This window comes from Trichosurus vulpecula, chromosome 1 (assembly GCF_011100635.1).
Source record: "Trichosurus vulpecula isolate mTriVul1 chromosome 1, mTriVul1.pri, whole genome shotgun sequence".
NCBI lineage: Eukaryota > Metazoa > Chordata > Mammalia > Diprotodontia > Phalangeridae > Trichosurus > Trichosurus vulpecula.
The window spans coordinates 204,877,407-204,893,632 of record NC_050573.1 but is presented as its reverse complement, the minus strand read 5'-3'; the positions used below and the strand labels follow the sequence as shown (position 1 = coordinate 204,893,632).

The 16,226-nt window shown below is 37.8% G+C and overlaps 1 protein-coding gene across 1 annotated transcript in view; it reads left to right on the top strand.

Annotated features, from left to right (window-relative positions):
* The window catches only part of CNDP1 (carnosine dipeptidase 1), a 91,297-nt gene extending 76,374 nt beyond the window's left edge, over window positions 1-14,923 (top strand). Inside the window, exons 9-13 of the mRNA XM_036742970.1 lie at window positions 4,681-4,841; window positions 5,902-6,066; window positions 7,393-7,534; window positions 10,390-10,537; window positions 12,245-14,923. Of these exons, the coding sequence (XP_036598865.1) occupies window positions 4,681-4,841; window positions 5,902-6,066; window positions 7,393-7,534; window positions 10,390-10,537; window positions 12,245-12,314 (686 nt within the window). The 3' untranslated portion in view covers window positions 12,315-14,923. The remainder of the gene's footprint in view (window positions 1-4,680; window positions 4,842-5,901; window positions 6,067-7,392; window positions 7,535-10,389; window positions 10,538-12,244) is intronic.
* Window positions 14,924-16,226: the final 1,303 nt, after the last annotated feature.

Here is a 16,226-nt window from a genome sequence, read left to right as displayed (position 1 = left end):
TTCAGAGAGAAATATCATGAGAATTTCTCTTCCCAAGTATTTAAATAGTTTTCAGCCGAATTCAGAAAATATGGAGCTCAACACTTTAAAAAAGGGTTCATTTTCTGTTTTATCTGAACCAATTTTCCCTTCTCTAAGAACACTGCATCATCAAATCATTAGTAGTACATTTCAATTTTTTCCCCAAGCATGATTGCCGCATATGATTTGTTTTTTAGAATGTGTGGCTTAAATCAAGCATAGAATTTCATTTAGTCCAGCAAATGCATGGTGCGTTGCTAAGGAATGTCAGTTTGGGGTTCATGAATGGAATATAAAAAGCACATTGTTTTACTTTCTTTAATTTTCAGAACAAATCAAGTGAGAAATTCACAACAAGTTGAGTGATTTCTGAATGTTGCTGTTTGTAGAATTTGTGTATGCTTTGTACGTACACTCACACAGATGTGGCCCCAACATTCTGAGATGTAGCATTTATCAAGTCACAATCATCACTCTTTCTGCCATGTGGGGAGGAGTGGGATGTTGTGCAGGGACCATTCACTACTGATTTAGGATCCAGGGCTTGATGGCCAGTTGTGCATATTTAAAATATGACAAAGAGGGCAACAGAGATATGGAAAGTCAAATAGAATCAGGCTCTCCATTCCACCATGCTTTCCCCCTCATCAGTGTGGAAGATGCACAGAGATGTAACTAGAAATTTTTTTGAGGGGATAGTGGGAAGAGGGAAGAGGCACAATATGTGCCAGTTGCTGGCAGGAGTGAAGAGGACCCTAGGACTTGGAGGGTCTCACCTGAGGTGTGACCAGTGCTGGGAGGAAACCTAACCATCTGGTAGCTTCTTATCTTAGTCAATAATTATTGTTAAGTAGGTGCTAAGTCCAGTTGTTTCTCAGCTGCTAAAAAAAACCCCAAAACTGCAGACCACAAGTTCAGCACCCTGTGACAAAGCACCAGTTTGCCCTACCTTAGTTGTGATTCTGGCCTTTTCTGTCAGAAATTTCTGCCATTTAATTTCTGCGCCTCAGTTTCCACATCTGCAAAATGAAAGGGTCAGATATATTAAGGTGACCTCTATGGTCCCTTTCAGCTTTCTATGACACTTCCCTTTTGAAGAGATGTTCTTCAGTCCTCCTGAGGCAATGTAGCAGAAAGGAGAATTGAGCAAGGGTATTTTTATAAGTATCAAATATTGGATATTACTTAAGCTGTTAAAATTCCAAAGAAGACTATTAAGGATTAAGAATTACATTTATTATATGCAGTTTGAAAAGGCAGTACTATCAACCTACCATTCATTTCCTGAGGTTATGATCCTCTTGGATGTGACGGTTGCTGTAGAAATTATATCACGTACAGGGGATTATGTTTTCAAGTGGAAAATGAGCAGTGGGAGAAAATGAACTCTTAAGCATCCTGTTTTCATGCAAATTCACTCAATACTAAAGAACTAGGGCAGAGAACTACTGAAAATAGGATATGTAAAACAGAATGATTTCTGAATAGAGTATATATCAATGTTTTCCCATTACCCATCCTTAGTGATGGTCTTTCAGTTACAGCAGAATTTACTGAGAAATACTCAATAGCTCTCTCTAATCAAATTTCTCTGTGAGTTAATTAAAAGGAAAAGGAAAATGAGCAAATAATATTTCTCTTCTGGCAGGGTGTATTCAATGGCACTAGTCCTGAGCTCGCAGCTGGGAAGGTTTCTTTACACCCTGTGGGAACAGAATTAATGAGTGATTTTAAAATACACTGTGAGGTCTGAGGCTGGAGCAATTTTGCTGGTGAAGTAGAGTGAGTGTATGAAGAGCCATTTCCTCTTACATCACATCCTAATTTGCTAAGGACAACTAAATTTATGTCCACCATTACAGCCATGTCTAACAATACCTGCTCAAATCACAGGGAAAATATCCCAGCTCATTTCCATTTCATATACCCCTTACATCCTGCTGAGAGTACTTTTATTTTAGCTCCAGCTGTATTTTAATCATCTGGTCATTCATTACTCCCAATCTCCTCCCCTCCTTTTTTTTTTTAAAGCCAAGTAAAGAGTTATATAGTTTTCACCATCAAGATATTGCCAACCTACCCCAATGTGAAAAGGAAATTTGGCAAATAATCTGGGATTTTTTTGTTGTTGTTGTTATTTTAATCAGTTACAATCCATCCTGATAATTCAGCCACAAAATGGTCCCCCCCACCCCCACTCTTAAATTATCTGAACGGGCTTTTGTCATTAATCAAACTGAGCAATTGGTTAGATCTCTTCTCTATGTTGGTCTTTTTAGATAGGGACTAACTGTTAGTAGTCTATGCTTTTGAAGATTGCTTTTCTGAATAAAAACTATTACAGGCCAGGCCACATATATGCCTGTTTGTGACCCCTTAGCTTGCTTAGGTAATTTCATAGCACCAAATAAATTTATTCACTCTATCCATACAGGCTGGTCAGTTGGGTAATGGAGATGGTTTGAATCTGTGATACTAGTTCATGGGATCATAAATACAGAGCAGGAAGATAATCTGGTCTAATCTCCCACCCCTTCCTCATTTTTATACATGAGAAAACTAAGTCCTAGAGAGGTTAAGTGATTTGTCCAAGGTCACATGGTACCATGTTACCATAGCCACAATTTCTTCTGAAATTAGACCAAATAACCTCTAAAGTGTCTTCCAACTCCAAGTTTCCATTATTCAGTTTCCTGCTTCATAGTTATTAAGATTCTATGGTATAGCAGTAATTTTTTCCTTCCTATGACATTTATTTAAATTTTTAATAACATGTTTATATTTACAAGTGGCCTTTACTTTACAAATATGCCATTAACTGACTAGACACAAGTGAAAGTAAGTCTGAATTTCCCAAATGAATTGATTAGAAAAATTTTTTTCCTTCACTTTCCTCCAAATTTACTACCTGGTTATATCATTTTTGTATATATGCTTTATTTTAAATTTTTATTGACATTTTATATATTATTTGTGTTTGTGTTTCTGCCACTTCCCTACCCCATGAGCCATCCCTTGTAAAATAAAGGTAAAATAAGAGGAAAAAAGTAGCTCAGTAAAAAAATCAACTAACACATCAACCATGTCTAGCAGTATTTGTAATATTCCCCATTCCTAGTCCTCCATCTCTGCAAAGAAAGTAGGAAGGTTGAATACACATTTGCCAATCCTATATTGAAGTGAACAAAAAGCTAAATTCTTAAGAGATAAATAGCAAATTGTTTTTGTGTGTCTATCAATCAGATTCATTTTTCCATCCCTATTAATAACATAAAATTTGAAATAAAAACCAAAGACCTGATTATGTTTATCTCCTGTGGATAAATACTTCACTAAACATCATTACCCTACTGCATCAGATTTCTGAAAGGTAATTTAGTTTGAATTAAAGATTCTTGATCATAGCACTAATTCCTGCAAAAAAAAGATAGCTGCCAGGTGATACTTGTAAGTTATGCATGATTTAGTTTGTGATAGTGCAACATGTTTGTTTGTTTTTAATCAGTAAATTTGATAGCATGGTAATTTCAATTAAAAGAAATATAACTTAGATTGGGTCCATATAATAACCAGCCGGTGGAGAGTTAACCTTCTCATTTGTTTGGCTTTGACCAGAAACACACACACACACGCACGCACACACGTGCACACACACGCACACACGTGCACACACACGCACACACATAACCCTATACGTATATAAATCTCTGTGCGTGTGTGTATATATATGTGTACATATATATATATACATATATGCTGTTTTGCATGATTGAACATGTATAACCTATAACAAACTGCTTACTGTCTCAGAGAGGGGAAGGTAAGGGAGGGAGAGATAAAATTTAGAACTAAAAATTTCTCAAAAATGAATGTTAACAATTGTCTGTAACAATTGTAACTGAGGAAAAAAAATTTTTAAAATATATACACACATACATACATGTCTATATGTCTGTCTGTCTATCTATCTCTCTTGCAGCACGATAGATTTAGCTGTGGTGAACAGTACCCATTATAATGATTGCTGAAATGATAGGAGGCCGTGCCATGGACCAGCTCTGTAGCTCTAAAGTTCTGATTGTCCTCTAGGCCTGGAAAGTTTTCTCTCCTTACTTCTGCCTCCCAGAATCCCTAGCTTCCCTCAGGGTTCAGCTCAGGTATCACTTCTATAGGAGGCCTTTCCTAATGTCCCTGTTCCTCCAATTACTTCTAAATGGCTGTTAATTATTGTTGCACATGTGGTTTTGTCCAATAGAATGTGAATTCTCTGAAGGCAGGGATTCTTTTATTTTTATTTTTGCATCCCTACTCTCCAGCATAGTAGCCTGCACATGTTTTTCAGTCTTGTCTGGCTCTTCTTGACCCCATGGACCATAGTACACCAATACTGTCCATGGAGTTTTCTTGGCAAAGATGTTGGAATGGTTTGCCATTTCCTTCTCTAGTGGATTAAGGTAAACAGAGGTTAAGTGACTTGCCTAGATCACACAGCTGGTGAGTGTCTGAGGCTGAATTTGAACCCAGGTCTTCCTGATACTAGACTCAGCACTCTATCCACTGAACCATCTACCTGCCTCCTACACACAGAAGGCACTTAAGATATGGTTGTTAAACTGAATTGAATTAAATTGTCTTTCTTTTTGGTACATTCTTTTGTAGGCAGCCTGGTAGATTCATCAGGCCGTATCCTGATCCCTGGAATCTACGATAATGTGGCTCCCCTTTCAGAAGAGGAAAAGAAGATGTATGAAGCTATTGATTTGAACCTAGAAGAATATCGAAATAGTAGCCAAGTGGAAAAATTCCTATTTGACACTAAGGTACAGCCACAACTTGATTGATGGTCTGAAAGAGAGTTATGGAAACGATTAATTCAATTTTTCCTGTGCCCAGTTTAGTCTCAGAGTCCAAATCTTTGCACCTTTGAAATCTGAGCAATTAGTAAAGCTTTCTTCCCATGAGGGACCATTCTGTAAGTTCCTGCTTCCTGTAATGAGAACATTGGGTCTTGTCAACCTAGTACAGTTGTAAAGATGCTTAAGCAGGTGAAGGGTCAGCACTAGGAAAAGTCAGATTCTTCTTTTGGAAATGTTCATTCACATGCTATGGTATTTGGGAGTTAAGGCTCTTTTCTCAGGGAGTCCAGGCAGATGGGGAGGAGTTCTTAACTGGGAAACAGTATTTCTTCCCTCTGTTTAGCTTTGGAGGACTCAGGGCAGGAAGATAATTGTTCCAAAATTCAAAAGAATTTTTTGCAAAGACTTCTCAACAAATTTTGTTCCATTTCAACAAACATCCGTTGAATACTTTCTGTACTATGTGCAGAATCCTTTAAATTTTTTATTTTATTTTTATTTTTTTAAAGGGGAAGCAACAAGGTGTTGTGGAAAGAGGACTGAATTTGGAGTCACAGGATATTTTGTGCATTTAAATCCTCTTACTACTTGGGTGATGTTGGGAAAGTCATTTAACCTCTCTATAGCTTTTTTCTCATCTGCAAAGAGAGAGGGTTGAATTAGATGAACTCTGAAGCTCTTCCAGGTTTAGAGCTAGATCTTTTTGGTATTATGCTATGTATCTGAACAAGGATTGAGTCTTATCTAAGCTTTATATCTACCCCATTGCTTAACAGTGGCATTTAATGTTTGTTAAAAGAATTCCTAATCATTGGTGATGTAGATTTAAATCTAGAACCTCACCATCTCCAGCTAAAAATTTCAGAATGAGGCCCTTTACCTTTTAAGTACACAATACCCAGTTCTCCAACAGAGAAAACAAGCTCTGTAATGAGGGTCTCTTCAGATCCATTTCAGAAGATTCATCCTAAGGAGCCCTCATTCAGTCACTGAATATTCCTTGGATCACTTTGTTTCCATTTAGGAGGAAATCCTCATGCACCTGTGGCGGTACCCATCTCTTTCTATCCATGGGATTGAGGGAGCATTTGATGAACCAGGAGATAAAACAGTCATACCTGCCCAAGTAATAGGAAAATTTTCAATCCGCTTAGTGCCTCACATGAATATTTCTGTCGTGGAGACAAAGGTAACAAAAGATGAATTAATTTACTGCTTTTCTATCAATCAATGTGTAATTATGAACTATATGTAATATATATGTCATAAGTGAACAATTAGCTTATTGACATTGACTCACTATAATGTGACCTTAGCAAATCGTTTGACCTTTCTGAGCCTCAGTTTCTTCATGTGTAAAATTAGAGATTTAGGCTAAAATGACCTCTAAGGTCTTTTCTAGCTCAAAATCTGTTATCTATATAATCCTGTGTGATCCTGCAAATTCATCACTTTTTATTAAAGGGAAATACTAGAAATCTTCTGTAATTTACATCAATACTCCATATCAGACAACAAATTCTTGGGCTTTAGAATTGTATTTCATGTGTGAGACAGTTGTTGACTGCAGGATCAGTCATTGCTGGAGAGCCAGGAAAAACTTTTCATAAATAGGATAGTTACTTGGGCAAAGCTGGCCCCATGCTTAGGCTGCCTAGGGGGTTTTGAAATAGCATCTTACTATCTCACTGATATGTGAAATTCCAATATTGGAAGCAGTAGTTAGAAGGTAAATGTTACCTGGGGGAAGTTACAGCATTATTTTCTCAATTTGAATAAATATATCTGATTAACTGAGAGAAGAGCCTTGAAGGAATAGGACAAATTTTGATAGGGGAAGGAAAAGGGATGCAGCAAGTGTGCACAATGGCAGACAGGAGGGTGCAACATTTTGCCTACTACTTGGACCTTTGTTTAGGAACATTTTAGACTATTTCCTATCACAAAATACTTAGCAGGGTAATGTCTTTTAAGTATCATAGAAGGCTTCTTTTGCAAATTTTAAATTTTTATGTTTCATGGGTCAAGGATTTTGAACTCTATAATTAAATGAAGGTCAGTGATTTTGGCCATAGGGGTCAGGCTACTTATGGGCAAATATGCTTGCTAACAACATATTTGCAAGTTGCTACAATCCGATACAATATTTAGTATAACTTAGGTTGAATTCTCTCAACACTGAAATAAAATCAAAATGTCATTGAGATGTCACAAAGCAATTTTATGTAGTCTCCAGTGTCTAAATATTATTATGAATGGTTGGTGGGCATATAATAAAAATTATAATGAAATGGCATTATATCATAGATAATTACATAGCACTATAAATTTTGCAAGGGAAAATTTGATGTGCATCATTTCATCTGATTCTTACAATAACCTGTGGTGCAGATGCTACTATTATGCCCACTTTACAGGTGAGGAAAAATGAGAATGAGGGAGGTTAAATAGGGTGAGTAAAATGAGGGAGTAAATTGAAAATTTTTGTATTTCTGATGGGGATGTTGTCTTCCAGGTGAAAAAGTACCTTGAGGATATATTTTCTCAGCGCAATAGTTCCAACAAATTGAAAGTCACCAGGACATTGGGAGTTCACCCATGGATTGCTAATATTCACGATATTCAGTATGTGGCTGCAAGAAGAGCAATCAAAACAGGTGAAACATTTAGGGATTTTTGATATCACAACATGGAACACGGCAAAAGATTTGTACTCAGCGGTAAAAGGGACATTTTAAGTTCGGAAAGACATTTGAAAATTATAGTGATGTAAACCAGTGGTGTCAAACTCAGATAGAATCATGGGACATGAAACTGTACATAATGATTCCTGCAGGCCACGTATTGACTTAGAAAACCATCCTCAGGAGAGTTTCAGGGAATGTGTTTGAAGTCTTTGACAACGGCTACCTTTTGGGTACAAGGAAGATAGGATGTTGTTATTTAGAATAACTATGGTGTTCTCCCAAGTTAAGGGAGGTGGTTAGGCTGCTTTCAGTATCAGTGATTCAGTGATAATTATCCAAAGATAATGGCAAATTGGAATGTTACAATAAGAGAAGGATAAATCTCTCCTGTTTTCAAAAGAGGAAGAGAACTGCACTATAGACCCAGGCCAATGACTCCTATTCCTGCCAAAATTATAGAAGGTACTACGGAAGGTATGGTTGGTGAACATCTAGATTATGAAATGGTGATCACTAAGAATGATGGCTTCATCAAAAGTAGGTCTTGCCAGGTTCATGTCATTAACTTTTTGATAGGTTTTATTACATTGGGAGACAACAGGAGTGTTGTAGATACAGCTTACCTAGTTTTTAACAGAGAATTTTAGTTAAGTCTTTCATGTCAATCTTGTGGACGTGAAGGAAACACGACAACAAAATAGAGGTGGTTATTGGGAAAAAGTAATCCTTAATAGTTCTATGTTCAAAGGCAGAATAGGCTGCCCTGGGATGCAAGAGGAGCGGGGGGATCTTTAGAGTGCTGGGGAATAGTGTTCTCCCCCAAATCAGCCCTTGGTGAGGGAGCCATTCAGGGGCTCAGAGAAAAGAAGGTAAACACTTCAGATGGATTGAATGGAGGAATGGAGACAGACCCTTGGCTTCTGGTAGAGGGCTGGGTCTTCCTGGGGACACCTCTGCCAGAGACTTTCTCCTTTCCTTGATGTTTTGCCCTTCTTGGCTTCTCAACCTTTCCTTCAGAGGGAATCCTAGGAAGATGGACTAGGTTGAAAGTGAAGAGAATCTTTTGAATAGAGTAGGGGTACTTCAGGGGACAGGCTTCAGCAGTAAAGGAGAAATGCCACCCAAAGCCTAAGAGTTCTTGAAGGGAAAGGCCTTTTCAGGGGCTTCCTCTCAGCATAATCCACCCATTGAGGGATGGAGGTGAGGGCTGCTTTAGGGAAGGCAAGGCAGGGGAAGGATGCAGTCCCAGAGCTCCTGCTGGAGGGCCATGCCTATCCATAGACACTCATGCCTTCCAAACCCCAGGGACCCTTTCCTTTCCTCTAAAATCTGTTTTCCCTCCTCTCCCAGAACTCAAAATATTTTCTTTCTCTCTGTATCTCTGTCTCTCTGTCTGTTGCTCTCTCCCTCTCCCTCTCTGTCTCTCAGTCTCTCTTTCTCTCCCCTCTCTCTGTCTGTCTGTCTGTCTCTCTCTTTTACACCCAGAATGGAGGTGGTAGGTGACCTTGGGGTCAGAGTATGCATAGTAGAACTGAGAATCCTCCCTTCATACTCGGCTGCTTATGTTGAGTCATGAAGGCAAATGGAATTGCTAGAAGAGCCCCTGAGGGAGTCTAAATTTCAGCAACATGACTGTAAGGGCACTAGACTAGGAGTTAGAAGATCTGGCACTGACTCTGGGTCTCTGTTTCCACCTTGGTAAAATGAGATGGTCACACAAAACGATCTCCAGGGGCATCTCCAGCTTTAACCACTATACCAGCTCTAACTAGGCTCTTTGGATGCCAAATAAGAAGAAACAACTGATCTTAGCACATGGTTAACAAAAATGAGAAGATCTTTATTTCATCAGCTAGTAAGAATACTCTTTATCCATTTTACAGGGCAGAGCAGCAACAAATGCAGACCATTTTTGACTCAGAAGCTCTAGTGAGTCACTGGTGGTACTGAGAAGTTCAGTCATTACCTAGATCATATGCGTAGCTAGTAGTAAGCGTTAGAGGCAAGACTTGAATTTTGGAATTCCTGACTCTAAAAGTCTAGCACTGTGCCAGTAATTGACAATAATTAATTAAAATGGGAAGCTACCAGGTGCCCTGCTGCCTAGGAGGGGGAGCACGCTCCCTGCCATTACTATTGTGGTACCCCTAGATCTCTGTCTCCTCCCATGGGGTGATGGCTACCTGCCCCCCACCCAGGGGTTTCTTGGCACTTGCCCTGGGACACAACGTGAGGTACTTGCCTCAAGTGCAAAAATTCTGATTTAAAGCTTGGTCCCTAAAGCAGTTGTTTCTTAGTTCTATGCAGAAAGCAGATTACCAAATCTCTTCTTTTTTGATCATTGAACATGTTATCTGCAGCTAGTTCCTTGCTTTGAATAACGTTGACTTGATATATACAGTTTGAGAAAAAATACTTCTCCCTCCCATTTAATTCAAAAAGCATGTAATTTAGGTAAATATGTGTTGGTTGATTACCAAAGGGTTTCCCTATCTCTGAAATGCCAAACCATTAAAAGAAATGATGATGCAAACAGTGTCTTAGAAGACTACTGAGATAGATATAGATACATACACATATATATCTATCTGCGTGTGTAGGTATGCAGAGATGTAGAGAAACAGAGAGAGAGAGAAGAGAGAGAGAGAGAGAGAGAGAGAGAGAGAGAGAGAGAGAGAGAGAGGAGTCTAGAGTACAGGGCATGTCCTTGTCTGTGCATCCTCACTTTTAGCATATAGGTGAGGCCTAAGAAATGTTGACCGTTGAATTGAATATACTCAGGTGGTTATTTTATTTGCAACACTTTTTCTTTTTCTGTTTTTCAGTGTTTGGAGTAGATCCTGATATGATACGAGATGGATCAACTATTCCAATTGCTAAAACATTCCAGGATATTATCCAAAAGAGTGTGATGATGCTACCACTAGGAGCTGTTGATGATGGAGAACACTCTCAGAATGAGAAAATAAACAGGTAAATGGGAATACTTGGTGGGGTGAAACTCTTCATTGCCCAGTCATTGGGTATTTACTCAGAGGTGATCTGTATTCAGTTCAGTAATTAAGAACAATCAAACATTTAAAATTAAAAAAAAATTTTACAGACATCTTATTTTCATATCATCTCCATTTTTTAATACATCCCCTCCTGTTCTCCTACCTAGTGATCCATCACTTGTAACAAAGGTTAAAAAAGAAAAAAAGGCATTCCATCAAAAATAACCAACACACAGGCCTCATGTGGTCATGTAGACAATCTTCTACACTCTTAGTCAAAGAAGGAAGGGAGGCACATTTTTTCACCTCTTCTCCATTGCCAGGCTTGGTAACTATAATTACAGCGTTCAGTGTCATTTGTTGTCGTTATTCACACTGTTGGTAGTCATGTAGCATTATTTTCCTGGCTCTGAATACTTCATTCTGCTTCAGTTCTTATGTCTTTCCATGTTTTCTGAATCTTTCATATTCATTGCTTCTTATGATACAGTAATGTTCCATTACATTCACATTCCACAATTTGTTCAGTCTACTGTTTTCAGTTCTTTGCTACAAAAAAAGAAGTGGTGTAAGGAATATTTTGACATATATGCAACCTTTCTTTCTGTCCTTATACTCCTTGAAGCATATGCCCAGCAGTGGGATCTCTGAGGCAAAGTATGGACATTTTAATCACTTTAAAAATTCTAAATTGCAAAAATATATATATATATATATATATATATGTATATAAAAATTCTAAATTGCTTTCTAGTTCACAGTTGCAACAACAGTGTGTTATTTTTTTTTCTCAGTGGATAGAGCACCAGGCCTGGAGTAAGGAAGGCCTGAGTTCAAAGTTGACCTCAGACACTTACTAGCTGTGTGACCCTCACTAAACTCTGTTTACCTTAGTTTCCTCATCTGTAAAAGGAGCTGGAGAAGGAAATAGCAAACCCACTACATTTTAATGTGCTTATCTTTCAGAAATCCCTCCAAAATTGGCTATTTTCATCTTTTGTCATCTCTGCCCATTAGAATGGAAGTTCCTTGAGGCCAGGGACTAAGTTGTAGTCTTTTTATCCCTACTGCTTGGGTGCACAGTAGGGGTTTAATAAATTCTTGTGGACTGGATGAAACTTCAAGAGTTGTTTTAATCTGCATTTCTTCTTACTAGTGATTTGGAACAGTCTTGTATATGTTTATTAATAGTCTACAATTCTTCTTTTGAGAAATGTTTCTTTATATCTTTTGGCTACTTATCCATTATATATTATCCATTGACTTATCTTCTATAACTCAAAAACTCTTTTAAAAGGATTGTTCATATTCCATGACTTGTTGTCAGATTATATAATTATCCTAAGCTTCACACGTTGGAGTGGACAAAGGACATGCTAAAATTTAGAAGTCTTGACATGTCAGAGGTTAGAAACTAAACTAGATCATTTCTCTCAGTAAGACCCATAACCTCCTTGGTTATGTGACAAGGTAGGGCATATAGCTACTAATTTGTTGACTCTGTCCTCTTTATAATTATATTACTACCATGGATACACAAAATGACTTTCCCCCTGTGATCTCAGAACACTAAGTTGTACACATCAGCTTGGTTTTTAAACTATAATCTTCCTCTACAAATACCAAACTTTTTCATTTTTGTATGAGCTGAAATGAAATTTTCTTCATTTTTTTCTTGCATTAGGTACAATTATATAGAGGGATCCAAACTGTTTGCAGCCTTTTTCCTGGAAGTGGCTAAGATGCACTCATAACTTACTCAAGCTTCCAACCCCAAGACTACTAAACTGCCAGACCCTACTGGACAAGGATGTCATCTAAATACAGGAAAACTTTCCTCTCCAGCTAAGAGCTTGTTTAAATCGCTTCATTTAAATTATCTTGGGAAATTTGGACAAATAATAAAACATTCTGAAAGCATAGATGTTGAGAATGTTTAATGATACTTGTCATGTGGTCCTAAAGTCAAAACCACCTTCAGCAATCTAATTCTTAGCTCTCTATCTTTCCGCTACAAAAACAATGCCAGTTAAGTCCATTTTAACCTTTTGAATAGGTTGGGAACAGGGTAATTACTTTAATTAGTTTCTCAGTTTGCAATCTGATCAGTTCAGAATTAGCCCTGAACCACTTATGATGCCTAACAATCCTGCCTAACAATTCTATCCCTTTCCAGTCAGTCCTTACACAGCACTTACAATCACCAAGATTTCTTTTTATATTATTAATAAAAATGCTGGTATTCACCACTGACTATACTGATTTCCCTATGGATTCATTTTCAGAAAAGTTACTATAGCATGGCAAAGTATTAACCTCTTACCTCCATTTCATCTATTTCTGCTACATGAAAAGTTCTGAATGTGAAATGATCAATATTAATACCCCAACCACTTGAGAATTCCTATTGCAGTTTGAGTTTCTAGTTCAATGCCTTCCTCCCCTCCCCACCATACTGCTATATTAACTTCAAGCTTCAGGCTCTTCCACTAAGTCTGTCTAGAAGGGAGACTCATACTGAGCATTTGTGAAAAGTTGTATTCCTGATGTCATGTCTAAAGCTATAGATAGGTTTACTGGGAAGCAGCAGAGTCCCCATAGAAACCTTCTTGCCCCATTGCAAATTTTGCTGCTTTACTATCCACATCTAAATTGCTAAAGGCTTTCAACAGCATCAGTTTTAGATTGAGAACTAATCAACCCTGACAATAGTAACACATTTTGAAATTAGAGCTTTCAGCTAGTGCTGCATTCATTAATCATTCTGGCTAACCATCTAGTTTGGCTTGATTGGATTTGATGGTGTAAACAGAAAGAATGCAATTATTTTCACAGTTGAGTTTATGTAAACAGAAATCAATTCAACCTTTAAAGTTACTGAAATCATGCTAATGGAGAGGAATTTAGATTTGTCCCCCCAAAATGCCCTCCTCATATTTTGTTTCTGTAGTGGTGACTTGCACATAATTATTATTTTTTGCCTGCACTAGAGCTTCACCCAAATACTCAAAAGGATTAATGATCTCACTGATGTTAAATTTTCTCCCCAAATCCATATTGCAGTCCAACTATTCCTGCCTCCCTATCACACGCAGAGGCTTTTGTTCATGTCCTCCCGTTAGTTTTTGTAATAGAAGTCTACCTGACATACTCAGTGCTTTCTCAAGTACTCCTGATAACTTGAGGATACCTTGTTTATGTCTTGCATGTACATAATTGTTTGCATATGGTCATCCTCCATTAGAACTTGAGCTCCTTGAAGGCAGGGACTATTTTTGCTTTCTTTGTATCTCCAGTGCTTAGTACAGTGCCTGGTACATAGCAAATGCTTAGCAAATACTGTTGATTTGACTTGATGGAGCATGTAGGTTTTATAAGTTATCCCTTAAGAAAGAGGATTTCATTCTTAATTTTCCTCATTTTCCACCCACCTCCCTACAAGTTCTACAGAATCATAAAATCTCAGAGTTGGAAGGGACCGCTGAAGCTATCTAGTCCCACCTGTACCTAAAGGAGAATCCCCTCTACAGTACATCCAGTGACTGGCTGGTGAGCCTTTGTTTAAAGATGGTCTGTGAGGGAGAACCTCTTTCCTCATTAGGCAGACTCACTTTTAGACTGCTCTGATTAAGAATATGTTTCTTGACATTAGAATCTAAATCTGCTCCACTGTCACATCCATCCATTGCTTCTTGCTCTGCCCTCCAAAACCAAGAAAAGTCCGTCTAACTTCTCTTCTTCATGCCAGTCTTTCAAATACTTGAGAAGTTATATTTCCCTTAAGTCTATTCTTCTCCAGGCTAAACATGCTCAGTTCCTTAACTAAAACAGGTTCCATCCAATGAAAAAGGGATGAGGAGATAAGGACTGACCTTAACATTGCTGAATTAGTGTACTAATTGTGTCACTAATTAATCCCTGATTAGCATGAAAGAGAGGTCAGAAGACATTTTTCTCCACACCATACACATAGTGGCCTATTACCAAACCAAAAATCGGGCATGTGGTCATTTAATAGACACTTCTAGTTCAAACTGAGCCTGTCCCAGAATATCTATGACATATGGCCACAGATCATCAATGATCACTTAAAATATATCTGTGGTGTTCTGTGCTATAGGAATCATGGCATCTTCTGCTTTATATATATAAACTCATGGCATTTGAGGACCTTCTTTGTATAACTGATTGGTGTTTAGGGTTCTCAAGGACTGAAAAATGTGCATACTACCAAAAATACAATGGAAAATACACATGCTAAAAACATGACTGTTTACAGGTCAACAAAAGTTATATTTATAAGCAATGTTCTTTAAGGAGCAGAATGATTTTTACCCAGTTGGCACTTAATAAATGTCTATTAAGTTGAATTATAGTTAAAAAAAACTCAGTTATTTAATAAAATGGGTCACTCAAGACCTCTGACTTTTTCTCTGATTTCCTTTGTCTTGGCCAGTTATTTATGAAAGCTAATAGCAGCTTGAAGGTTGAAGGCTGGATAATTCTAAGTGTCAAGATTACATCTCAGGCTGGGTGGAGCTAGATGGATTTGAATTTGTTTCTTTGACACAGTAACCAGAAAGGAATTGGTGGAGCGTACAGTTATATCTATGACCCTTTTAGAGGAGAAGGGAAGCAACCACAAAGGAGGAGAGGTGTTCCTTTACTTTTCATCTTACTCTTGCTTGGCTCAGCTTCATAGTTCTTCAGAGATCAAGATTCAGTTCAGGTGCTATCTCATACAAGAAGTCTTTTTTGATTCTCTAGTATGTTAGGGTCTTCCTTCCCCAAATCACTTAATTTTGTATATATTCTGAATTTACCTATCTGTGTACACCAGAGGGGTAACACATATGCCAGGCTCTTCACTGTACCTAAACCAGATTAAAATGTACTTGGGAAATACTTAACAAAATAAATAAAAATACAATAAAACATAGTATTACATTTTAAAACTAAATCCATATGTGTCCTGCAGGGATCCTTGTGTGGATTAGCATCTCTGTTTCTAATTTGAGTTTCACACTATAGTGTACACAGTATGTTGCCTCAACCTTTCTCTTCCTTACTCAGTAAAAGTAGAGACCCAGAGGGTCTCTTTACTTGCTGAAAAGCCCATGATCCCCAAACTCTAACACTGGGTATACAGTGCCCAACTTCCCAAGGGAGAACAATATGTACATATTCAAATATCTATATCTATATCTGTCTATCTATCTATCTATCTATCTATCTATGTCAAATATGTGATAGTTTTGGAAGCCAGGGCACTAGCAACTGGAAGGTGGTAATGTGTGAAAGAATTCACTCAGACGTTCTCTGTAGCCATTTATTACGTGAAAGCACAAGGAACTTTTTAGCAAGAAAGCTAATTGAGGCCCTGATATTTGGGAAAATGAGGCTTATATAGGTTTCAGAATGATGATGTAATTTTAGGGTTTTTTTGTGGGGGCTAAAGATTAGGGATGAGATAAGGATGAACAGGATGAGGAAGAAGGTTGCTTATAAGATAAGGAGGAATGTTTATGATTTAGGATGAGGAAGATAGTTGACAGGATGAGGAGGACAGGGGGACACAGGATAAGGGGGAAAAACCAATTCTTTTGGTCTTACAAGATAAGGAAAAGTTTTATGGGGTTTCAAGATAAGAGGAAAAGGACTTTAGG